Source organism: Arthroderma uncinatum (genome assembly GCF_011692745.1).
Source record: "Arthroderma uncinatum strain CBS 119779 chromosome Unknown scaffold5, whole genome shotgun sequence".
Lineage (NCBI taxonomy): Eukaryota > Fungi > Ascomycota > Eurotiomycetes > Onygenales > Arthrodermataceae > Arthroderma > Arthroderma uncinatum.
In genome coordinates this window covers 1,945,966-1,970,672 of record NW_022983867.1, presented here as the reverse complement: position 1 = coordinate 1,970,672, position 24,707 = coordinate 1,945,966, and the positions used below count along the sequence as shown (strand labels likewise).

At 54.8% G+C, this 24,707-nt stretch overlaps 8 protein-coding genes across 8 annotated transcripts; 6 read left to right on the top strand and 2 right to left on the bottom strand.

Moving 5' to 3' along the window:
• Positions 1-146: 146 nt before the first annotated feature.
• On the top strand, positions 147-1,796 carry GIQ15_06998 (pantothenate transporter; the record flags this gene model as incomplete). The annotated part of the gene is made up of 5 exons (XM_033554415.1): positions 147-269; positions 317-420; positions 471-825; positions 887-1,564; positions 1,650-1,796. 5 exons carry the CDS (start codon positions 147-149, stop codon positions 1,794-1,796), a joined length of 1,407 nt encoding a protein of 468 aa, XP_033403930.1.
• A 186-nt stretch (positions 1,797-1,982) lies between these two features.
• GIQ15_06997 (uncharacterized protein) lies at positions 1,983-5,633 on the top strand (the record flags this gene model as incomplete). The annotated part of the gene is made up of 3 exons (XM_033554414.1): positions 1,983-2,640; positions 2,864-3,087; positions 3,309-5,633. The coding sequence occupies 3 exons, from the start codon at positions 1,983-1,985 to the stop codon at positions 5,631-5,633; spliced, it is 3,207 nt and encodes a 1,068-aa protein (XP_033403929.1).
• Positions 5,634-6,323: 690 nt separating this feature from the next.
• On the top strand, positions 6,324-7,328 carry GIQ15_06996 (mitochondrial metallochaperone Sco1; the record flags this gene model as incomplete). The annotated part of the gene is made up of 3 exons (XM_033554413.1): positions 6,324-6,761; positions 6,817-7,141; positions 7,201-7,328. The coding sequence occupies 3 exons, from the start codon at positions 6,324-6,326 to the stop codon at positions 7,326-7,328; spliced, it is 891 nt and encodes a 296-aa protein (XP_033403928.1).
• Positions 7,329-13,113: 5,785 nt separating this feature from the next.
• On the top strand, positions 13,114-13,677 carry GIQ15_06995 (uncharacterized protein; the record flags this gene model as incomplete). The annotated part of the gene is made up of 1 exon (XM_033554412.1): positions 13,114-13,677. One exon carries the CDS (start codon positions 13,114-13,116, stop codon positions 13,675-13,677), a length of 564 nt encoding a protein of 187 aa, XP_033403927.1.
• A 249-nt stretch (positions 13,678-13,926) lies between these two features.
• GIQ15_06994 (RNA-binding protein) lies at positions 13,927-16,115 on the bottom strand (the record flags this gene model as incomplete). Its single annotated transcript, XM_033554411.1, has 6 exons — positions 13,927-14,444; positions 14,703-15,401; positions 15,454-15,514; positions 15,569-15,771; positions 15,823-15,898; positions 15,966-16,115. 6 exons carry the CDS (start codon positions 16,113-16,115, stop codon positions 13,927-13,929), a joined length of 1,707 nt encoding a protein of 568 aa, XP_033403926.1.
• Positions 16,116-17,970: 1,855 nt separating this feature from the next.
• Positions 17,971-20,453, top strand: GIQ15_06993 (uncharacterized protein; the record flags this gene model as incomplete). The annotated part of the gene is made up of 2 exons (XM_033554410.1): positions 17,971-18,025; positions 18,115-20,453. 2 exons carry the CDS (start codon positions 17,971-17,973, stop codon positions 20,451-20,453), a joined length of 2,394 nt encoding a protein of 797 aa, XP_033403925.1.
• A 479-nt stretch (positions 20,454-20,932) lies between these two features.
• Positions 20,933-22,065, bottom strand: GIQ15_06992 (sphingoid long-chain base transporter RSB1; the record flags this gene model as incomplete). The annotated part of the gene is made up of 4 exons (XM_033554409.1): positions 20,933-21,104; positions 21,161-21,235; positions 21,294-21,786; positions 21,849-22,065. 4 exons carry the CDS (start codon positions 22,063-22,065, stop codon positions 20,933-20,935), a joined length of 957 nt encoding a protein of 318 aa, XP_033403924.1.
• A 1,151-nt stretch (positions 22,066-23,216) lies between these two features.
• On the top strand, positions 23,217-24,682 carry GIQ15_06991 (Aromatic prenyltransferase, DMATS type; the record flags this gene model as incomplete). Its single annotated transcript, XM_033554408.1, has 2 exons — positions 23,217-24,526; positions 24,583-24,682. 2 exons carry the CDS (start codon positions 23,217-23,219, stop codon positions 24,680-24,682), a joined length of 1,410 nt encoding a protein of 469 aa, XP_033403923.1.
• Positions 24,683-24,707: the final 25 nt, after the last annotated feature.

Sequence of the window (24,707 nt, the reverse complement as noted above, 5' to 3'; positions counted from 1 at the left end):
CGGTTCACCCGCATCGCCGAGGGACTATCCCCACGATTCCTACCCCGGAGACTACCTTCTCGCCGGGCAGGGATATATAAAGAGCCGCCTCCACCCCTGCGACTCTTGCTATACACCAGGACTGGAAGGGCAGATACAGCGTCAGGATGGCGAGCAGGTTCATCGACTATATCCGTGGGCCCGAGGGCAGGCCGGGCGAGGCGCGTCTGCTGCGGAAACTGGACTTCTTCATCCTTACGTTCTGCTGTCTGATGTATTTTGCGAATTATGTGGGTGTCCCTCTTCGTCTTGTAGAGCTTCTGCTAACTCTGTGCAGCTGGATCGAAGTAACCTGGCCAATGCCTATGTATCTGGGATGAAGGAAGACTTGAACTTCCATGGGAAACAGTTCAACCTCATCAACACCATCTTTACCGTCGGGTGCGTCCCTCTCGTCCGCCGGTGGTGCAATTCGCTGACAGTCCGGCTAGATATGTCCTCGGGCAGGTCCCCTCCAACTTGGCCCTGTACCATCTCAAGCCCCGGTACTTCTTACCGGGGATGATGGTCGTATGGGGAGGCCTTACCATGGCCACCGCCGCCGTCCACAATCCCCAGGGGATCATGGTCATCCGCTTCTTCCTGGGGCTGGCCGAGTCGTCCACGTTCGTGGGCACTCATTACATCCTGGGCTCCTGGTACACAGAGCGAGAGCTGGGTAAACGATCCGGCATCTTCACTGCCTCTGGTTTGGCCGGAACTATGTTTGGCGGCTTCATCCAGACGGGGATAAACTCCTCGCTGCATATGAAGGCCGGCATGCCTGGCTGGCGGTGGCTGTTTATCGTACGTCTAAGTCCTACCTGCGGCCCCCCTTAGGAAGATCTGATCCTGATGCATATAACAGATCGACGGGCTTATCACCCTCCCGATTGCCATTTACGGGTTCTTCCTGTTTCCCGACACGCCTAGGACGACTCATGCTCCGTACCTCACCGCTGCAGACAAGGCTCTCGCTATAGAGCGCCTGCCCAACCGCAACGTGGAGCGCACGAAGATCAACTTTGCCTTTGCCAAACGGGTCTTCTCGACCTGGCATCTGTACGGGTTTGTCGTGCTTTGGATCATCGCGGGAGAAACCGAGTCCTTCTCTACTAACTCGCTGCTCGCCCTGTACATGAAATCGCACCCGACGATCAAGTACACAGTTGCCCAGAACAACAACTACCCGTCCGGCATCCCGGCCGTCGGCATTGTATCAACGCTGTTCTGGGCGACCCTGACCGATTTCCTGGGCGGGAAACGGTATCTGGTCGGCTACTGGATCGGGATCACAGGAGTCGTCGCCTCTGCAATGATCCTGGCACCGGGCTCGTCGACCACCACCGTCTTTGCCGCCTACTACTGGGCCGGCTCGGTATACGCCTGCCAGGCCACCTTCTTCGCGTGGGCCAACGACGTGATGCGGTACAAGGACGACGCCTGGCGTAGCATCGTCATTGCCGGCATGAACATGGGCAGCAATGTCATCAACGCCTGGTGGAGCATCGTCTTCTATCCCGCGAGCGATGCCCCTTATTTTCGGGTATGTCGTCCTTCCCCTTGATCGAGTCCCTCCCCTTGAACCAGTCCCTCCAATTGAACTTGCTCGTTATTCTAATGCGTTGTAGTCTGGTATGTATGCCATGATTGCGTGTTCTATCGCGATGGCCATCTGGACCGGGTTCGTGGTATACATGGCCTGGCGAGAGGAGCGGAAGGAGCCTGTAGACCACGAGGCGCCAGCAGAGAAGCAGGCCGCTAAACACGATGAATAACCGTATTCCATCATCTAGTACTATCAATAATTCCATTATACTCGATACTTACTCGATTGTACCTAGTTAGCCATAGTTATAATATACCGCTTAGTCAGCATAAGTCGCTTTCTACAGACATTTACCTATAAGTTATATATAAAAACCATCTATCAACGCATACGAACAAGGCAGACAAGCAGCACGATGACGGCGAGCTCGGTAGACACCGACCGTCCGCTTAACTCGCCCGTGTCACCGTCCACAGCACTGAGCTCCTCCGTGGACGAGGAGGAGAACGAGCACCCCAACGCCCTGGACGACGTCTTTGGCTCCTCCCCGCCGCAGTCTGCAGCAGACTCTCTCCGGTCTCACATTCCAGATAGCACGCCGTCTCACGCTGAGCCATCGGACCTCCCTTCGCTGCGCCGCCAGCATGTCACGGCGGGGTATCGCGATGGCATAGCCGTGGCCAAGGGCGAACACGTCCAGCGAGGGTTTGATAGCGGGTTCCCCGTTGGCGCCGAGCTGGGGATCCGGGTCGGCGTCGTCCTGGGAGTGCTCGAGGGGCTCATGAAGACTCTCTCACGCGGTGACCTCACGCCTGGTAGCCATAAACACCATGAACAGACCGCCAGTAGCCCTGAACAGACCAGCCATAAAGACGAGACGACCAGCGAGACGACCAGCGAGACGACCAGAGTGACGGCGCTCTACGAAACGGCCAAGAGGGAACTGGCGGTTGAAAAGGTCTTCAGAGACGCCGCGCAAGGAGAAGAGGACCCGTGTGTGCGACTCGGGAAAGTTGGCGACTCGGTCGTTGCACAGTGGGAGGATAGAGTCCGGATGCTGCTCGCAGAACTGAGTTAGCCATGTACCAGATGAAGTACCAGACGAAGTACCAGATGAACATGTACAGAAGCAGAGAGACCATCACATAGTTACCTGTAGGCCCACAGTGGCGCCGCTGTTTGCGCTGTAGAGATGCCAGCGCATCGAGCAAGGAAGCTGAGCCTGGTCCGGCGGGATGGAAATGCGAGGCTTCGTTGCTGGACGTTCGACGGTCGCACTACTACACACGACTGAAGAAGCAAAACCAATAAATATTCTGTCTGGAGTCCGGAGTACGAGCTCTGCCGTTGGCGTTGGCGTTGCTGATGCTGACCAGCCATCGAATTTCGCGACGCTGCGATTTGACCAGCCACCACCAAAAGGGGAGGTCGAGCGAGCTTCATCTCAGGCTCTACAGTCTTCTCTACAGAGTCTCTACAGTCTTTTCGATAGACACTCTACAGTGTCTACAGTGTCTACAGTCTTCTAGACAGAGTCTCAGACAGAGATTGGCGTCAGTACATCTGGTCAAAAGGAATTTGATCTACATCCAGCTCTCCAGCCAGCTACAGCCAGCTACAGCCAGCTACAGCACTACAGCTAGCATCGAGATACCAATTGCTGCTCTCGCCTGCTTGACACGTCGCCCGCCCGGAACCAGGCTCTCTCTCGCCTGTTTTCACGTTGATTTCCCACTTGCAGTCCGTCTTTCCCACCGTGTCACCCAGAGCTTCCCATCTTGACGAGACCAACGACGTTTACGGCCAGTCTACGATACCCAGTTTCCCCAGACAACGCCAGCGCCGCCACCAGAGACGTGCCGCCCTGCGAGATCCTGCTATCCGGCCAGCGCAGCAGCTCCCTCGACAGGACTTTGCCTCCATCGACCAGACACTCCAGCAGCAGCAGCAACAAGAAGAGACAAGACTTGGACAGCAACAGGACCAACAAGAGACAAGACTTGGGCAGCAACAAGAACAAGAACAGACAAGACTCGGGCAGGGGAGGACTGCATCGTACTGGCCGGCTCATAGCACCAGGGTCTCCTCTCGCACCACCTCGGCCATCCTCTGGGTACTAGAAGAAGCCATCCGCACCCCGTTCCCCTTCACAGAGGACCTGAGCGAGCTGAACGCGCCCATGTCGGAGCTCTTTGCAGGAGATGTCGCTGTCGGGAACGGCCGTGGCCACCACAACGGCGTCCCCAGGACAGGACAGCCCCTGGCCGTCCCTGCGTCCACTCACCCTGCCAGCGGCGTCCGCACGCCGACAGATATCATGAGACGGCGGCGGGAGCGCGAAGCCCAGCTGAAGGCCGAGCAGGAAGCCAAGATGCGAGAGGAGCAGCTGCAGAAGCAGGCTCAAGCAGAGGCGCAGGCACAGGCACAGGCGCAGGCAGAGCACGCTCAGGCTGCTGGCGTTGAACCCTCGAGAAGACCAGGCGTACATCCGCCAGATATCACCATATCCCAGGAACCCGGCCCACGACACGATCAAACAAATATAAACATGGGCCGCAGACAGACGACCCAGCCGCCAGGAAACACGACCACCACGACCACCGCTGGAACGCGCCGGCAGGGAGGACAGCTGGAGGACCACGAGAAGCCCGCGAGACAGCGGTCGAACGGGTCACGGCCGGCAGTCACTGGCACCGCACAGCAGCAAGAGAGTGCATCCAAACCACAGGCAGGCCAGCCCGGAGCAGCCCAGCAGTCGTCCCGGAGCAAGGCCGCCTTCCCGCACGCCTTTGAACGCTGGGAGATGCTCTCGTCCCACTGGGAAGGCCTGACGAGCTACTGGATCCGACGCCTGGAGCAGAACAACGAGGAGCTCAGCAAGGATCCGCTCAGCCAGCAGATGTCACGGCAGGTCACCGATCTCTCGGCCGCTGGTGCCAACCTCTTCCACGCCGTCGTCGAGCTCCAGCGTCTACGAGCCTCGTCCGAGCGGAAGTTCCAGCGCTGGTTCTTCGATACCCGCGCCGAGCAGGAACGGTCCCAGGAGGTGCGCGCAGAGCTGGAGCGCATGCTGAGTGCCGAGCGCCAGTCTCGCGCCGACGCCGTGGCCGCCCTGAAGCAGTCGGAGAGCGACAAGGCCAAAGCCCAGGAGCTGGCGAGAGAAGTGCGGCGAGAACTGCAGATTTCCCGCGACGAGGCCCGACGTGCGTGGGAGGAGCTGGGCCGCAGAGAACAGGAGGAGCGCGACCGCACCATCTCGCTGAGAAACGGAGAGCCTACGATCGTTGGAGGCGTACAGGTCGTGCCGATGCTGCAGGCCATCCCCAGCAGACATGCCAGCAGCGCTGCCCGGCCACAGACCAGAGAAGGCCCATATCCCGGAGGCCCCAGTGGGACGTCGATGGGAGGTCAGTCGCAGCGGCCGCTGCTCGATACCACGGAGTCGACGGGCTATGATAGCCATGAGACGGACCCCTTTGTTGAATCTCGCGACCCTCCCTTTGCCCCTGATGCGCCGCCTCCCCGACAGACTGAAGCTCCGGTGCAGTCGCCCGGTCGAGGACAGACGGAGGCAGACCGCGGTCACTTCTACCAGCACGACAGCCAGACCATCCACGGAGGACAAGCCCACGCCGGAGTTGACGTGGACGTCAGCGATGTCATCTCTGAAACCGACCACATTCCTACCACCGCCGCCGGTGCAGCCGCCGCCGCCGCCGCTGCTGCTAGCCGTCAAGATACCCAGGGCCGCCAGCTCGTCTATCCTCGCGCTATATCTGACGACAGTGACGACTACAACACCGAGCCCTTTGACGGGTACGTGAGCTACGGTTCGGAGCAGCATACGCCTGCCGGCGCAGGCACAAGCGCAGAAGAAGGCGACCACGCCGGATATCCTGCACCGGTAGACTACAGCGGCTCTGGCTGGGGGGTCGGCGGCTCAGGATGGGATTCGGTGACGCCTCGACACCGACATCCAACCCGGCTCAGCGACGTCCTCGAGGAAGACGAACGGTCCCGTACCAGTCCCAGTCGCGCCAGCCAGGCCAGCCGGACCATGCAATAGCTTCACACTTCATCACGCCCATGTTCATGCCCAGTTCCTATCTCTTAACGCCGTAAAGAACCATACCAGCCCTAATATGTCCTAATATGTTCCAGAATGACCAGCCTTTCCTACCAACATCCTCGGAGTCCGGTGTTTCCATCCTTACCATCCTTACTACTGCCTATCCTTGTCTATTATTGTCTATTCTTTCCTGTCATGTCCTGTTATTTCATTTCCAGCTAGAACTCTTGATCGTGGTATCTTTGTACCAGCTACGGCGGCCCTCGCAAAACAGTATCTCTCTAGTCCTTGTTCATTTACACTCTTGATCAGCTTGATATTCTCACCAGCTCTACCATACTGGATAACTCTACTACCTTTACTGCATAATGATGCTTCTCCACAGCATAGCATAGCATAGATAGGCATGAATCGTATACTAATGCTAGACCAGCCTCTCTATCTATCTCTATCTATCTCATCTCTATATCTATCTATATCTCATCTTCATCTCATCTCTATATCTATATCTATATCTATATCCATCTTGTTCCTTTGATCGGAATAACTCGGCCCGTCCACGTGATATGCTCAACTTCCATGATAGAAAGAGAAGAAAGAAGAAAGAGACAAGAGAGAAAGACGAGAGAAAGAAGAGAGAGAAAGACGAGAGAGAAAGAAAGAAGAGAGACAAGAAGAATAGAGAAGATGGCGTCTCGTTCTCTGTCGTCGACACTCTGCCGGTCCCTGCGACGAGGAGCCTACAAGCTACCATGCGAAATCAGACAGTACAGCCAGTTCATCAGCCGGTCAGAGACTACGTTCATACGGCCTACCAGCAGACAGACCCGTCCACATAGATACAATGCCTTCTCCTCCTCGGCGGCGCGCCCGGCCAAGACCATCGAACAGCTCAAAGCCCGCTCGTCGACCGGCCCGTTCTCATGGAAGTCGGCGCTGCTCTTCGTGCTCACCGGAGCCGGCATGATAGTCTACTTCCAGTATGAAAAGGCACGGTTGGAGCGAGAGAGGATCGTGGAGATGAGCAAAGGCGTTGGGAAACCCCGTGTGGGAGGGCCGTTTGTGCTAAAGGACCTCAACGGAGAGCAGTTCACGGACGAGAACCTCAAGGGGAAATACAGCTTCGTATGTCTATATATGTATATCAATTGGCATATGCTGATGATGCTGACTGGCGCAGGTCTACTTTGGCTTCACGCACTGCCCGGACATCTGCCCTGACGAGCTGGACAAGATGGCCGAGATCATCGACGAGGTACGGGCCAAGTCGAACGGACAGGAGGTGATGCGGCCGGTGTTCATAACCTGCGACCCGGCTCGGGACACGCCAGAGGTGCTGAAGGCGTACCTGAAGGAGTTCCACAAGGACATCATCGGGTTGACGGGCACATACGAACAGGTCAAGGACGTCTGTCGCCAGTACCGGGTCTACTTTAGCACGCCGCAGAAGATCAAGCCCGGAGAGGACTACCTGGTCGACCACAGCATATACTTCTACTTGATGGGTGAGTGGACATTATCTTTGCTCTTAGACAATGGTATAACAGCACTAACTTAGTGGCAGACCCGGAAGGCGACTTTGTAGAGTGTATCGGACGACAGGACACGCCCCAGACGGCCGCCAAGGTGATATTGGACCATATCGGAGACTGGAAGAAGGCCGGCAAGCCGCTTGACCTGACCAGCAAATGAGCCGACCCTACACCCCTCTCTATGTACAGTAGATATATGTATGAATATAAAGTAGAAGCTATTCCACCGGGTTGCCTTCCGCGTCCCGGTCTCTGTTGGCCCTCCACTCGTCGCCCAGCCCGTCGGCAAAGTCCTCTCTCTTCCATATCTCGACCTTCTCCTTACACCGCTCCAGTATCTCCTCCCCCGCCCGCCACGCCGGCCTCCTATGCGCCGCACTAACCGCAATCGCGATGCTCTCTTCGCCCACGTCGACCTCCCCGAGTCTGTGGGTGATGCTGACGCCCTTCAGGTCGTGCTTGGCCGTGGCCTCGACGGCGATGGCCATCATGGTCGCCAGCGCCATGGGCGCATAGCTGGAGTACGCGAGCCGGGCAACCGGTCTGTCTGCGAACGAGGACCGAGTCGTCCCCAGGAAGAGCACGTTGGCGCCCGCATGGGGCGAGCGGACGTGGGCAGTGTATGCTGACGGCGCGAGAGGGTGGTATGTCAGCTCGACTCGGATGTTGGACTCGGGATGCGCCAGGTGCTGCGGGAAGTTGTCTGGGTTGAGATGCGCGGGCGTATCACCGCTGCTGCCACCAGCGCCGGCCATGGCTGACTGTCTGGGAATAGCCTTGGGTATATCGTGTATATATATATCCTCCCGTATACTCGGTAGTAGACTCTGTTCTCCGCACGTATATTGCCTCGCGAGCTTATCTCTGCGGGCTATCGACTGAGCGAGCAGCGGCAGTGGCATCGGGAGGACTATGCCATGCACTATCGACGGTCAGTCTTGCAGAAGCCAATGGGAACCTGCGGGAGGGAGGTCCGCGGTTCCGCCAGCCGCCTCTTGGCCGCGCACCCTCGTCGCCCGCCATCGAGGACATGGATGCGCTCGTGGGCTCACCGATATTCTCCTTGCTTTTTTCCTCTATTAAAGGTCAGCCTTCGTCGTTCTGTCGTCTGTTGTTCTGTCGTCCATGTCTGTCACTTTATATCTGTGTCTTCATGTCTGTGTTTGTGTCTTTATCTGGAGTCGCGATCTTTATCGGGTTACTCGATAAGGCTTGGCACTACACCACTTCAACTTCAACAACACAACAACACAACACAACAACTACACAACTCTACAGTACAACTACTGGACTGGACGGTGATCGTAGCGGTAGAGATATCGCTATGTGGAGAGAGAAAAGTTCATATTAATGCTCGCTGTCTATATCCTGTTGAAGAAACCAGATTCGGTACCACATTGCGCATGATTAAGTGATAAAGTGAAGAAAGACCAGAAAGAATGGAAGAAGCAAAGTATGTGGCAAGAAGGTATGTCCCGAAGCATGTGCGAGCGGTGTATGCAATGTATGTGCAAGCATATATCTGCAGATGAAAGCTGTTTTATGTGAAAGAAGGGTCAACGATAGACAAGAAGCGAAGAAGGTTGCGAGGTTGCCGGCAGCATCGAGCGTGAGGTCAACAGTATTATCGGCGAGGTCTACCGGAAGAGCTCTTTGGTGCATGATTTGTATACCGTCAAGGCAAAAACCATCACCCACATGGCGGTGACAACGATCGAGAAGAACTATTCCAGGTTAGTCTTACACTTTATATAAAAAAGGCAAATACTGATGACTTACAGTTCCGAGAACGTCAAAGGCGACAGAGTTGAACTCCTTGCCCATCTGCGTCGTGGCGGTGGTGAACACGCCGAGCGGGAAAGTGAACGCCCACCAGCCGATGTTGAAGTAGAACTTGCCGCGGGTGAAACTGGCAAGGGCAAACCACATCCAGATCAGACCGAAACCCCACATGATCATGGCGATGAAGGCGCCCATCACATAGAAGATCTCGCCGGCAATGGGAGCGAGGAAGTCAAGCTGCATACCGTTAGCAGCGTACTCAACAGCAGAGAGGACAAAAACTTACTCTTGGGAAGACGCGTCTGGCGACCATGCCGAGCTGCATCAGTCCGAAGCCACCCTGTCCGAGAGGACCCATGGGCAACAGAGCACTGACGATGGCGGCTCTGGGCACAAGCTTGTGCAGGGCGAGACGCTGGAAGTAAATGACGATGATGACCATGGCGAGCGGGACGGCAGATCCCCACATGATGTAGCAGACCAGGACGGTGATGAGAGCGTGAGTGTCGTTCTTGAGCACGTCGGCAACGATACCTCCAGAGGCGGCCGCGACAACGGGAGCTACGATGGGGAGCAACCAGGCGGCCGTCATCGTATCGAGCGAAGATGTGTGCTTCGTCATGCTAATCCAGTTAGCTTTTTCTTCTCTTTCGAATATATCTTTATATGAAAGGCCACTTACAGCATGAATGGAACGAAATAGCAGATGGCAATTGAGACGATAGCGTCAATCCACCACAACGTCCAGACAAAGTTGATGGTCCAGTCTCCCCAGACGGGTACACAGATGAAAACGATCAGGTTAATGATAGTGGCGAAGCCCATGGGAAAGGTCCCGAGCAACATGGAATGAGCAGGGTGTGCAAGCATGGCCTTGAACTTGTCTGGCCAGAGAGCATATCGGGTGATGGAGATGATGAGGAAGAGAAAGAAGATGATTACGTTGAGGATGAAGAGGATGACGGCGATGTAATGCAGGCCTGGGAACTGGTACGGTAGATTCTGGAGCAGGATAGCTGTGATACCAGTGCCCATGTTTACGGAAAACCATCTACTCGCTGTCAGCACTCCATATCAGAGAAAAAAGACCTCAAAAAACCAAAAGACTTACCCTGGGTGGAAATTTGAGATGGCAATCCAGTCGTCTCTCCTACGGGCCTTCTCTCCGGCCTCCTCGATGTTCTGAAAGCCCGAACCGGACGGCATGGCTGTGACTTCGATGTCGTCGTTGTCCGGGGCGACTGTTCTCTCCGACTCTCTGCTTCTGCTGCGTCCTCGATCTTGCCTGCCAGAGGAAGGATCGTAGGAAGCGTGTGATAAACGAGTGTGGTGGTGAAGGTCCTTGTGGTTGAACGAGTGTCGGTGGTCGTCAAGGGGGGAGCGCGGCTTGATAACATCAGAGGAAGAGGAGGAGGAGGAAGTCGATGTTATTATGGGACTGGTGACGGGACCGGTCGTTTCGAGGGCCATCTTGCCGAAGCAGGCTCTGCGGCCGATACACTGGCACTACTCCGTACAGTCAGGACAAGAGGCAGGGCAAGGCAACGGCAGTGACAGAAGGACGATCGGCGACGTTTCAAGTGGGTAGGGAGATGAAATGAGACGGAGCCTGAATCCTGGACTGGCGTGAGGGTTATCGTGAAGGTGAAACGTTAGCGAGTGCTCGAAGTCTTTGGAGATGTGGTATGGTGGCAGATAATTCTGTGAGGTGAGTTGTGAAAGTTGGATGTGAAGCTGAAGATAAAAGAGAGGCGGCCGAGTATATGAAGTCTCGGACGATGCGCTCGTCTTCGGCGCAGGCGCAGTTACGCATCGCAGCGCAGGCAGGATCGGACCGTTTCGCTGGTCCTGGTTCGCCGTGGAGGATCTTTTTTTGCAACTAATTACGGGCCCTGCGAAGCTGCCAAGGCGCAGCCGGCGAACTCTGATCGCCATCTTGTTTCTTACTTTTTCACTATCTTTACGGGTACTCCTGTGCAGATGGCATGGCATGCATATTATCTTCTTCTTCTCATCGACATCTTCGTCTCCGTCTTCGTCTCCGTCTTCTTCTCCTTCTCCATCACCTCCGTAGTCATACCTGTAGTATAGTCCGTAGTCGTGGTCGTAGTCCGCGATGTCGTAATAGAATGTCCATCGTCATATGTGAGTCGGCCACCGCCGGCCAAGTCGGCCGAGAACCCAGCTGCTCTCCCTGCCCGTTCTTCCGTTCGCTGTTCACGAACTCATCTTAACCGGCCCTGGCCTCTCCCTGCAAGCCAGTCCAGAACGCAACGTCCTCGCTCTCATCCTCGTCGCCGCCTCCTGTTACATCATCGCTTCTCCATCTCCCACTCCCCTCGTCTCTATACGCATTTATCCTATATCGTATATCTTATCGTATATCGATATCTTCATCTTATATCGTGTATATATATATATCATATATATATATATTTATTTCTGCCGGAGAATTCTGCCTCGCCGCCTTCCACGTGTGACTAATACGAATCACGTGTTGGTTCTAAAATTACTCCTTCTGGAAGCCACGTGAAGGAGCGCTTACCCTAAATAGGACTAGCACGGCCCATACATACTTCCCCTTTTGGAAGCCCAAGCGAGCCGAGGTACTGCTGACTAACACTTCCATTAGATATCAATATAAACAACATGGATATACTCCGTAACAGGGATGGATAACATTGATATACTCCGGAGAAGACAGATAAAGATGAGATAGAGATGAGATAGAGAGAGATAGAGATAGGATAGAGGTGGAAGATCGCTCACCTCATGGCTCGTATCCGTGACTGCTCCTGAAACAGGCACCACGACCGATGGCTGTGGCATGGGCATGGATCATGGGTGACCACGATACGATCGTCCACGCTTGACATGTACGATTTTTGCTCTTTTAGCCCTTGAAAACTCTGCCTGTCAAGGTGCCCGCGCAGAGCCTTCTGCTCAGAAATCTGCCAGAGCCTGGTAGATTAGCGCGGACCTTCGCCGTCGATCGCTGCGAGCCGAGCCTTCACCCTGTCATCATCCTTGCCAGCATGCAGCTGGACCATGCAAGAACCTGCAGGCCGAGGACGAACGCATGGCGAGTGTTCGACAGACATGCGTCCGAGATGCGTTCAGGGTGAGCCGAGCGGCTCAGTCAGGCCCTTTCGTGCTGATATCTGCTTACTTGTGCCCAGCCCGTGGAGGTATACTCCGTGTAAACCGCCCAGGTTCCGATATCAAGTCATGCAGAAACCGATACGGACGCTGAGTGGTGATAATAATATGCAGTCACATATAACCATTCGACGCAATCTCGCCGAAACGATTTGTAAACTAGCCCAAGCCACCGTCGGCCCGCACGCTTTTCAGCCTCGTGATATCCGAAACCAACGCTGCACGATCCATCACACACACAGTCGAAACATCGCCCACACTTGGCTTGGACGTGCAGACCGCTGAGTTGAGCATAACTAGCGAGCGAGCCTGCATCAAGGCTGGCTGGGCGATCTGATAGGCGTTCGATGTCCTGCACGCACGGCCGTCACGCCGTGGTCGGAGGAAGTATATGGCGAGTAATCAGAGTGTTCTCGCTCAGTCGTCAGCCCTCAGTCGCCAGTCACCAGCCGCGATGTGTGCGTTGGTGCGCACTAACAGAACGTGGCTTTTGGTTGAGTTGCAGCGCTGGAGCAGGAGGAGCATCTTGAGGAGGTGAATGGTCTGTCGGGAGCGTGGATCTGCATGAACTGATTCGACAGCTGGCCTGATACGAGACATGGCTGAGATATGAATAGATCCAGAGATATGAATAGAAACCAGCTGGCAATGTAGTATCGAGGTGAGTGCAGTAGTATCGAACGTGGAGAAGAGCGTGGAGTTGGGGTCCGAGTCGAGAGTTTGAATTCTGGAGTCTCTGGAGTCGGATCTGGAGTATCGTATTCTTGATGCTGGCTTCTTGTTGATGTTGGAGGTCGCGATGTTTTGGCGTACGGATATAATGTATATGCTCCAAGGCTTGGCGTCAGACTTTTGTCATCCAGTCCCAACTGGGCAATATCAGAACATCACATCAACGTCGACCGTCGCCAATACAGCCACCACCAGCGAGTACGAGCATCAATCTACGCCGACGCATCTAAATACCCATCTACAGCTCACTGCCTATCGTTAGCTCACACCCAATGGCCACCATGACGCGCGAAACGTCACAGCCACAGCCAGAACAACCACAATCTTCACCCTCGACATCAACCACATCACCGGCTACACAGCCTGCTTTCTCGCTGCCAACATCTACAAAACTACTCATAGGCGGTTCGGCCTTCTTCCTCCTCTCGGCATTCATCACCCGCCGGTCTCTCAACCGCCGCCGACTCGCTTCCGTCCCACAATTCTACACCACAGCTTCGCACCACAAGCTCAACATCAGCGCTCCCCTCGAGGCCCTGGAGGCTCTCAATCTCGCTACTCTCAATGTTCTCGCGCTGGCCATCCTTGGAGTCGGTGCGGGGATGAAAGCCGTTGGGTTCGAGACCCTCGACGAGCTGCGGCGGATAGTGCGCGGCGGACTGGGAGCGGACGGCACGGGGAGGTCGGAACAGCAGGTCGAGGAGGACATGGAGGAGTGGGTTGTCTCCGTGCTAAATCGGAAGGCCAGCAAGGAGGACACAAAGGAGGCCGAGAAGCAGAAGGCGAAGGAAGAAATCCGGCAAACCTGGCTGAATGAGCGGGGGAAGGAGAGGTGATTTCCAGGCCTAGATGCCTCTTTCATGTACTATTAGACTATACACATACCCCAGAATGTAATACTATAGCATCTCGACACCCCAGAGTGTAATGACTAGCATCTCGATACCCAGAGTATCTCAGTATCCCAGAGTGTAATGGATAGCTTATAGTAGCTAAACCTGTTACCGCTGGTAGACACAACGGCTAACGGCGTAGCTACATATGTATGCCGGGCTTTATACTCCGGACATTGGCAGACATGGGCTCTAGTCCTGATCGCCCTTCATCCTCTCGTACCTCTCCCTGGCATGCTCCCTCGTCTTTTCCAGAAACTCATCATATCTTCCACGCGTGCTTCGGCCAGCTTCCTGCACTGCATCTCCCACCTTCGAACCCTGTGCTCCCAGGCCGACGCCCTGTACGTAAAGCTCTGCTGCCACCGGCTGTTTCATGCCGGTCCCTTCCGCCCCGAGACCAGAGCCAGCCGACCAGCCCATCTTCCCCAGCAGCGCCGCACCCTTGGACAGCACTGCAGGGGCGGCCTCCCTACCCTCATCCTCGCCTTGCCGTCCAGCTTCAGCGTCTACTACCTTCTTGGACTTGGACGAGCCAAACACCCGCCTACGCTCCTTGGCGCGGTCTCGATACTCTGTCTGGTCCGTTGGCGTTCGCTTCTTCGCCAGCTTGGCTACCGCTTTAGCTTTCAGTGTCTCATCTTGCAGATTATCTCGGTGCAGCTGGCTCAGGCGTTCGTGCTGGCGAACGTGGGCCTCGGTCTTGAACTCTCTCATGCATAGATAGCAACAGAGCCGGCTAAGGTCGGCGTAGGACTGTTGCTGCTGCCGTTGTTGTTGCTGCTGCTGCTGCTGCTGCTGCTGGTTTCGTGGTGACTGGAGTTGTGACAGTGGTCGGGCAGCGACAGGGTCATTATTGGCATGATCTCCATCGCCCGTCTCGGCGCTGCGTTTATCAATCCCATGTAGCTCCGCATGGCGATTGCTCCAGAACTGTAGATGCGAGGCCATGGCGATCTTCTTCGTACCCGTCCCCCCTGTCCCCGCATCCGCCTTCTTCCTCTTCTTCTCCTTCTCCCCGTCTTTCCTGGCCGTCTTCCCTGCACTTAGCTCGCTCGTGGTGGCGGCCGTGGAGAGTTTGAGTTCGCTGGCATAAGCGTCCTCATCCCAGTATGCCAGCTTCGCTGCCAAGTTGCCAAGGGGGCTAAAGGTGAATCGCTCATCTTCGCTCGTACTCGTACTAACGGCCGGTTTGAGGTTGAGAACCGGTACAAACACGCCAGCGTGGATGTAGGTTGCCAGTACGGGCTTGGAGGAGATGGTAAAAGTCTCAAACGAACTATAGCGAGCGAGCGCGCATTGGGCATCCTCCACTGTCGCAAACTCTGCAAATCCGTATTTCCAGCTCTCGTTCGTTCGGCGATCGCGTACCAGTAGGATACGACGAATGGACCCCTCGCGAGCACCTAGGTTGCTGTCGCCGGTTGTAGACGCGACTTTTGCTCCTTTCTTTGCTCCACCCCCAGACGATCCCGGGGGGTGTGCGGAGGCGGACTTGGATTGTTTGCAAAGCTTCGCAACTCCCTTGGCCAGCACTTCCTCGGTAACGCTGGACTCGAGGCCTCTGAAGAGGATAAACTGGGACGCTGTGCCGTCGGTTGAGACGTCGTTGTCGCCGTTGTTGGCTACCTTGGCGGCCTCTTCCATCTGGGGCATCAGGGCAGCATCTACCGAGGTTTAGATGCGAGTGAACGTATCTCTTATGGCGGGAGCACATACCTGGTTTTGATGCCTGGCAGCGGAAGCATCGCTGGCGGCCTGCATAGTTGACAATCGAGCACTATCCCAGATCAGCATTTTTTGCACTCCTACGATGAAGATAACTTGGTCTCACATTGATGCAGGTCCATTCTCCGTCGACACGAGTCCGGTTGCGGTCCTCTCTCTCACGGCTGTAGGCAATCCTAACCTTTGCCCCTTGCCCGTCAGCAGCGGCACTCTTGCCATAGAGATAGACGGCGGGGAAGTTCTGTTCCAGAAACTCGCGCGACTCCTCGATCGTCGGAAACCGGATGAAAGCCAGCTGCCGTGATATTTCTGTCGAGTCAAGGTTAGAAAACGGATATCGTAGGGCAAGAGATCACTGACTGGTCTGTCTATCGCGGATGACTCGAACGTCCTCGAGCTCCCGAACATGATAGTATTGGGTGAGTTCACTGGTGACCTGTGTAGAAGAAGAAAAGGCATCGACCGGAAATCAGCCCGGCGACATCCCCATGATCTCAGCATACTGCCATCCAAGAAAAGAGGTCGTTGGCGGGCAATCTCATGCTACTCTCGACTGGGGGCCAGCCGGGAGTAGTCAGAGACGAGGGATATGGAGAGAGGGAGGAGGGTCCAACGTCGTCTTCAACCATGTCCACCGGCAAGCCTTCCATCATGATCTCTCGACTTTCCGTCCCGTAGTGTCGCGGACGCCCATGCCGTCGACTCTGGCTCCGGCTTCGACTGATACTCTGGCTTCGACTGCGACTGCGACCTCGACTGCGATCCCGATCCCGACTGCGACTGCGACTGCGGCTTCTGCCCCGACTCCGACTCCGACTATAGCTCATATCATATCCGGGCGACCTGTAGCCCTCGCGGTCACGGTCCCTGTACCCGTCCCGCCGATACCGTGGCGGCGAGCGCGAGGAGCGTCGGTACGACTCCCGGCCTCTACCGTGATAGTCTGCGCCATCACCACGCCTCCTATCGGCCGCAGGTCCTCGCGGGGCAGCACCAGCAGTATTAACCGCAGTACCAACCGCAGCATTAACAGGAGCAGTCGTCCGGGCCAGGTCTTCGTACAAGTCTGTCCTATCAGCATAAGCTCCGAGAAGAGGGAGGTAGATGGCATAGCGTGTTGCAAGGTAGTCAAGGGAGATGGAACGCGGAGAGTGAGCACTCCGTACCGCCAGGAGGGTCGTATCTCAGCCGAGAGTCTGCGGGCGAGTGGGAGCGTTGCTGGGAGTGCGATCGTGCCTGCTCGTATGTCTGCGGTCTGTCGTCGTAGCGCGCCGGCCGGTGGCCTCGTCTCTCGCCCTGTCGATATGACATCGCAGTAGACTCAGCACGAAGGTAGGGTATAGGAGAGTACGTAGTATAGGTATAAGTATTGTAGAGCAGTGTTAGAGTGTAGAGTGTAAAGCAGAGTGTTAGAGTGTAGAGTGTAGCTAGAGCAGAGTGTTAGAGTAGAGTAGAAGTGAAGCTGGAGCTCGACGGATATACGTTAGTCCGGCGCACTTCTCCGATAGACAAAGAGAGACATAGACATAGACAAGAGATGAGACAAGATGATAGACAAGAGATGAGACAAGAGATGAGGAAAGATGAGAGAGAGAGAGAGAGAGAGAGAGAGAGAGAGAGAGACACACACACAGATATATATATAGAGATGTCTTCGTGGGTGAGTATCTCGACCTCTGTTTCCAGTCCAACCTTCGACCTGTCCACGTCTCCCTGTTACTCTTCTCTGCTAATATGATGATACTAACTACTCATAGTGTACTGGTGCTGATATGATGATACTAACTACATAGTGATTGATACTCATACTAACTGCCCATAGTGATGCTAATGCTGATCCTCTACCACCATCTAGAGGCAGATGACTAAGCAAAGCAGAAGTTGAACTTGACCTCGACCTCGACCTTGACCTTACACAAAGATGGACAGACAGAGAGAGATGACACGGTGACAGGGTGACAGATGACAGATGACGGATGACAAGACACAGTGATGACAGAGTGACAGAGACAGAGACAGAGACAGAGACAGAGGCAGATGTGATGAGTGGCAGAGATGGAGGAGACGAGGTCAACTGCGATGATCTACCCGCGACGACGAGACGATGAAGAGATGATGAAGAGAAGATATACGACGAGACGGCGATGAGACGGCGATGAGACGGCGATGAGACGGCGATGAAGACGAAGATATACAGGAGAAGACAGGACAAGCCGACGTGGTGCTGGCGGTGGTGCTGGTGCTGCTGGTGGCTGGGATGCGACCACTCCCAGCCTCCCACATCGCATCGCATCTTGCATCGCAGCCACTGGGAGAAGAGCCCGACAGGAGACACAACCCCAACCACCCGCGACACTCGACTGGAAACACGGCTGGCAAGGGCTGGTGAGGGCTGGGATGGCGATGGCGGCTCACATTAATACCGTCCTGCCCGGCTTTCGGGTTCTGCCTCTCTTCTTCCCACAGTTCCCGCTCTAGGCCTTCGTCTATACAGGACTCGATATCGCCATGCACCACCCCCAGCAGCATCCGCTCGAGACCCCGAGACTCAAGGTCGTCGGCAGTGAGTACTTCCCTCCCTCCTTCACTCCCTCCCTCAATTCACTCCCTCCCTCCCTCAATTCACTTCAATTCACTTACTGACAGACGCAGGCAGCCAACCGAAGCTGGTCCACACGCCCTCGCAGCAGTCCATCGCGGCCTCTGACGACTACTACTCCTTCTCCGACATCACCGCTCATTCCAGCACCAGCAAGGTCACCGTCGTGCCCTACCAGACCGCTCCGTCTAGGAACCCGTCCACCCAGGACGTGCACACTCACATCCAGGATCACATCCCACAGCCAGAAGATAGCCAGGACAAGCAGATACAGCCCGCCAGAGCAGTTGCCAGCGTGAGACGGCCCAGCATGAGTCGACCACCGACGGCAACGCGGGGAGAGATCCGGCTGCTCGATAACGGGACTCCGACCCCCGGGGCAGACGACTCTCCCTACATCCGCTTTGCCATCGACCAATTGACCAGAGACGAGGAGCTGAGGGGCGCGGGCCGACATGGCTCGCTCGCAACCACCGACTACCCCGTCGAGCGCATCGTGCCGGACGAAGGTCTGGGATACTACACAGCAGTCCCGAACAAGACCGTTGCCACAGATAACAACAACAACAGCAGCAGCAATACGACCATGGAGCAGCCAGAGAGTACGGACACACTCATCGCTGTCGACCCTCCAAGCGACACCTACACCCATCTCCCGCTCACCTTCATCCCATACGTTCTTCGTCCGGCCTTCCTCGCCATCGGCATCCTCCTCTGCCTCGCCATGGTCGCCGCTCTCATCTTCTGCAACGTCTGGTCGCAGCAGAAAGACGGCCTGTCCAACTACGTCTACTTTGGCGGCTCCAAGTACTTCGTCTTTGAGTTCCTACCCCAGCTCCTTGGCATGGTCATCGTCCTCTGGCTCTTCGTCGTCCAGGCGGCTGTCTACCGCATAGCTCCCCTGTCCAGCATAGCTCGTGCCGGCGCCAGGGACACCACCCTCCAGCGGCTGCCCATGCTGCCCAAGAACTTTGTGCTGCCGGACTTGTCCCATTTCACGTACGGCGAGCCTGTGGTCGGTGTCTGTCTCTTCGTCATCTGGGCCGTAAACTGTTTCACGGTGCCTCTCCTCAGCTGTCTCTTCCAGCCTCGCTACTACGGCACGCTTCAGGACGGAGGGTTCCGCTGGGTCAGCGTGCAGGGAGTCGGTTGGACTCTCGTGGTCATTTACGCTCTCCTCGTCCTCTCTCTCTTCGCCATCCTCGCCCGGTTTGGTTTTGGGGTCAGTGGTCTGCAGTGGGACCCCGTCAGTCTGGCGGATGTCATCCCGCTGATCCAGCGATCCAACGTCCTCCATGACTTCGATCAGTCCGAGGTCACCCCCAATGTAGGCGGCCACCTTCCACCTAGGAAACTGCGTCTGGGCTACTGGAAGACGTCCTCCAAGCCAGACAACTTCTACGCCCTCGGTGAAGAGTCCGCGCCGTTGAAAAGAGTCTCCTCCGTCGACCGTCTGCTGGAGAAGAGCAATGGAGCAGCCACCAAGACTGCGGATCCTGCCACTGTCGATGTCGAGCGTCAGGAACTTCACAACAAGGACTCCTTCGAAAGAAGCCTGCATTCGCCCTTCTTCCGCTATCGCTGGGCTCCCTGGTTCCTCAAGGACACCTTCGTCGTCGCATGGATCATAATCGCCTTTGTCCTTCTGATCGCCTTCCTCGCCGTCAGTTTCGTCAACCGGCCGCTGGACAGGGGCTTCCTCCCGCTCCTCCCGACCCTCCCTTCGGCGTCCGGCTTCTCTTCCTCCAACTTCCTCTTCAGCTTCATCCCTGCACTGCTCGGAAACTTCCTCTTCCTTGCCTGGCAGCCGATAGACGTCTACTTCCGCGCTGCCCAGGCATACTCTGACCTCTCGTCGCCCCGCGGCGCATTCGCCGAAAAATCCCTGCTACTATCCTACAACTCCTGTCTCCCACTCGAAGCCACCTTCCACGCTCTCTTCGCCGGCCACTACAAAGTAGCCTACATCTCCTTCATCAGCGTCGCCTCTCTCGCCCTCCCCGTCCTCGCCGGCGGTGTCTTCATGGCCCGCTTTTACGCCGAGAATGGTCAAGTGCGAATCTCCTCTTATACCCCTGCATATTATACCCTTGTTGCATTTGCTATCGTCTACGCGCTGTCCTTCCTCACCATCTGGCCCCGGCGCATACGCTATCTCCCTCACCCACTGTACACATACGCAGACGCCATCAGCTTCCTATACCAGAGTCCCCTCCTGGTCGACAAGGTGTTCCGCGAACCCAGAACCAAGACGGACCTCATCACTCGAACCATCGTCGCACCACCTGGCGAGAGCCACAAGGCTCTATATGCCTTTGGCGTGTACTACGGTCAAGATGGCAAGGAACACCTAGGCATCGATCGTCTAAGGAGACTCGAAGGAGATGAGTGAGAAACCAGGCCGTCGCACCCAGTCGCGCAATTCGGCATTTTGCGATGTTTCTTTTTTTTTTCTTAATTCAAGCGTTATCTTTTCGGTGGGGTCTCTTTTACAGGGTTCGGTAGCCCTTTCGGTTTGGCATGGAGTTATGGCTGTCACGGATAATGCTACCATGAGCGTACGCGCTATGATTTTTTTAATGCTTAAAAATAAATGAGATAGATAGACACGAGACATGTACGTTAGACATTATATAAATTACGGATACCAATTAACACACCTAATCAGTTCGATTATTTGCATCTCTGCATGTGTAATATTCTATCGACATGTCCCATTAAGCCAGAAAAGTATCAAAGTATCAAAGGTATCATCAAGTATCGGCCAGCGTGTATAAGAAATGGTAAGAGGAGAAGTATATCCTACATCAAGGGATTACCGACAGCCGTCGCTGGAGAACGACTGCGGCTTCATCCTGCAGGATATTATATTTAGGCATCATCCCTGTTAATCAGCGGCTGCTTGTGAACAGCAACGTACGACGTGTCGGTGGATAGAGGCAGCGAATCAACATATTTAGTGGCCACGAAGTCCCCTCGCATTTGAGGGAAGCAGTCGCCAGCGTGGAATGCCGTTAATAGTATGGCAGCGATGAGACACAGGCTGTGTAAGGCGTCAGATGATACTGTGCGAATGGCATGGACATGATATGAACTTACAATGATTCGAGGACAATGAAAGAGACCTCGTCTTGCATGATCTCGTTTCTCCAGCCACCGACCATCTCAGCAATTCTTAAGCCATCATGTTAGTACGGCGAGGATCAGAGGTTGAAGTCAGACGCCGACTTACCTGTATACGCATCTGATAAATATGAAAAAGAAAGCAATCGTGGTACTTCCGAGGAACAGCTTGAACTTCCTGCTGCCCCATAGCTGCTTCGCGACTGGATTCGCACTGTGTCTCTTTTCACTCCTGACACGCCAGAAGAAGTGACCGACCAGAATGCCGAAAACGGTCAGTGTGAATACCTGCCACACTATACCAGCAATCATGACGTTCGTTCCAGCGTCCTGCTGAGCTTTGTTGGTGCGAGCAGTAGCCGCCAGCCCGCCGCCGATTCCCTGGAGAGTAAGTGAGAGAATGTCGACGCCGATGAAGATCCAGGTATAAAAACGAGGCTTGATTAGGGACAAGTTCGGGCCCAGCGCGAGACAGAGATGTTTGAGAATCAAGTAGATAGCCGCGCTGAAGAATGCCGGAGCCATTATCAGAGTGGTAATCTGCATCTGAAATCCAGTCGCAGAGAAGGGGTTATCGTGGAGGATAATTCGACCAACATATCCTATTTCCCGCAAGCTCTCAGTACTATGTTTATTGGAGTTACCAGCGCAGGTTTTAACATACCGATCGCTTCACCTAGACAGCCTACGGTCATGGCAAAACTGTAGCTGTAGGTCTTGTATTTGAACGTCTGCCATCCTTGGATGAGCATGAGGATACCGAATGCTACAGTCAAGGCGGCATTGGTCGGGCGGTTGGGATAGTATCCATAGATGGAGGCCTGGACAGGACACTGAGCCGTGACTTCGGTGCACGATATAGGACTTGGGTGGCCGTCCATCGTGACAGCGAGCGGCTAGACCCTGTGAATATCGAATAGAAGCTCCAAATAGAAAGTCCAGGTAGTATAATGATTAAGGCGTTGGTCAAGATGAGGAGATTTCGTGCGTATATAAGTGTATATACGGCACTTGAGAACGAAGACAGCACGAGGAGATGAGGCTAGGAGGAAGTCATGGTATTTATCTCCTCCGTCAATTTGATCCTTCTCGTTTCTGATCAATTGCTGGATTCAAGGAGCTGGCTGAGCTACCAGTCAGGTACATGGAACCCCGGCCGGGAAGCGTTGGACGGCAGGCAGTGTTTTGAGCAGGGTTAATTCCAGCTCCTGCATCTGCATTTAGTCATATTTGACCATGGAAGCCGTGTAGGACGTAAATTGTCAATATTCCATCCGGATTCGCGCAGATAGCACTGATATCAGTTGAAGGTCATCTCGAAGAATAGTCTATAGCAGCCATTTCGGAGGGCCGTCTTGTAGACCCGTCTGGGTATGGACAAAATCCCCCAAAGCACCGCAGCCGCCGAATTATGGTGGACAGAGAGATCGACAAGGCCATATCACTCGAATCCTTCCCGGGTATACAGAGTCAAGGCCATCAGGCTGCGGACAAGGGGTTGCTCGCCAAGCTGCGCAGTGATTAGCCAGCGGTTGAGGATACGTCCGTAGAAGACGGAGGATTCTTGAATCGCCCGTAACAAGTATGTTCCGCAGGCCTCCGTGATGCGAAGATATTAGATATCAACATCGCTCGTGGCTGGTTGTCTTGGTGCGTCAACATGGCGTCTCTTGTGTCATCCAACGCAGCTCGGCTGGATAGTTATCGTGCGGCGTGTCGGTGTTGACGGTTTGGTCTTGGGCAGTCCTTGAATTGTGGAAGTTGTCATCTCACCCTAATGATGGCGAAACATAGTAGCATGTCGATATACATAACATGTCGATATACAGTGTATATGATCTGTCTCCGAGTCTTCATGAGGCTTCTCCTTTTCAGCCTGAGAAGGCGCGAAGAGTGCGAGAGTAGCGATGGCCGGCACTCTCGACCGTGTTTTCCTCTTCCTACGAGATATCCAGCAGTTTGTCAGTGAGAAGCCTGGATAACTCTGACTGTTTACTGGAACATCCTCTGCATCTGGCTTAAGAGAAGCATCATGTCGTGTCCTGATGATAACGACAGCGATACCCATCCGCAGTCTCCTCCAGCAGCCCCGGATCGTATATCTACGGCTCCCCCAGAGGTTTTCGACGACGAGGCCTTCAGCAACGAGCCTCCCGCTGGCCCCCATGGCGACCAGGCGACGAGTATGACGGCATACGTAGGCGAGTTCGCACACCGGCTGTTGAGTTCCTTCAACGATTTTCCGAGCAGGAAGGTCGAGGAGTGGTGGAACAACATCTCGCCTACTCTGGCCATCTTCATGGATGCCACGGGCTATAACATACATGTCCAGTACAACTACTTGCGGTTCTTTCGAGACTACGTCTATCCTTCCCTCGGGAAGCCTCCACGCCGTGACCGGGTGATAACATGGCCGAGCACAGTTGCACCGATGTTCATTCCAGCGTCCCTGGGCCTGAGACGGCAAGATGGCGATGACATCCTCCGGTTCTCGTACGAGCCTATCAATTCCAGGGCTGGCACGTTGCTTGACCCTTACAATAGCTATGCTCTCTCCAGCGCCCTGGATCTCCTCAAATCAGGAGGAGTTTTATTCAATACAGACTTGTATTACCAGTTCAAGCACGATCTAACCCTCTCTAATGACGAGGATGGGTTTTTGGGAAGCGCGCCGGTGCCGGAATATCAACTATCTCGATACATCCTCACCCTAAATATGCGGAATAATTTTTCTGGGCCTTCACTGGACTGTTGTCTGTCGCCTTTCTTGAAATCAGTGGTCACCGGAGTGCCTGCCAGTAAGCTGGTGTTCGACACCATCCGGATGGCCGACACTCCTCGAGCGTTAATAGCGGATGCATTGTCTGTTGTGACTGAATATTGGGAGAATTGTAATAACGACACAAAGGATGCATACCTTCTGGGCTGGGAAATGGTTGAGCCCTCTAGAGCCAGCATAAAGGTCTACTTTGCTGAATGGGAGGTTCAATACGAACGGGTTAAGGAGTTCTTCACCCTTGGAAACACCCTCCAGAGCCACCCACCCACGGCAACGGCTCTTGCAGATGTGTGGGAATTATGGCGTGCATTCGAGATCAAAGTAGGGAATCGTAAGGTTGTAAAACAAGATGATGATGCGGATCTATCCGAGTCTCTCCCTCGCTCCCCATTGCTATTTTGTTTCGAGCTGGTGCCGGGCAACCCAGATCCAAAATTGACAGTCTATTTGCCGGTGGATGGCATAAGCTGCGCCAGGATTGCTTCCATCTTGGAGAACGTCTACACCCGGTTTAATTGGAAGGATCTAAAACGGCCTTATAGAGTGTGTCTCGATCATGCCTTGTAAGTGGCTATCGTATATATCAAGATTCTGATACCTGCTAACTTGACCCCTTTAGCAACCATGAGGATATGCATACGTGGATATCTTACGAATTCCACCCAGAGAAGGGTCCTATGATTAACGCCATCCTTCAACCAATGCGTGAATACCCCTAGAAGTGCAGTATTATTACTTTACCAT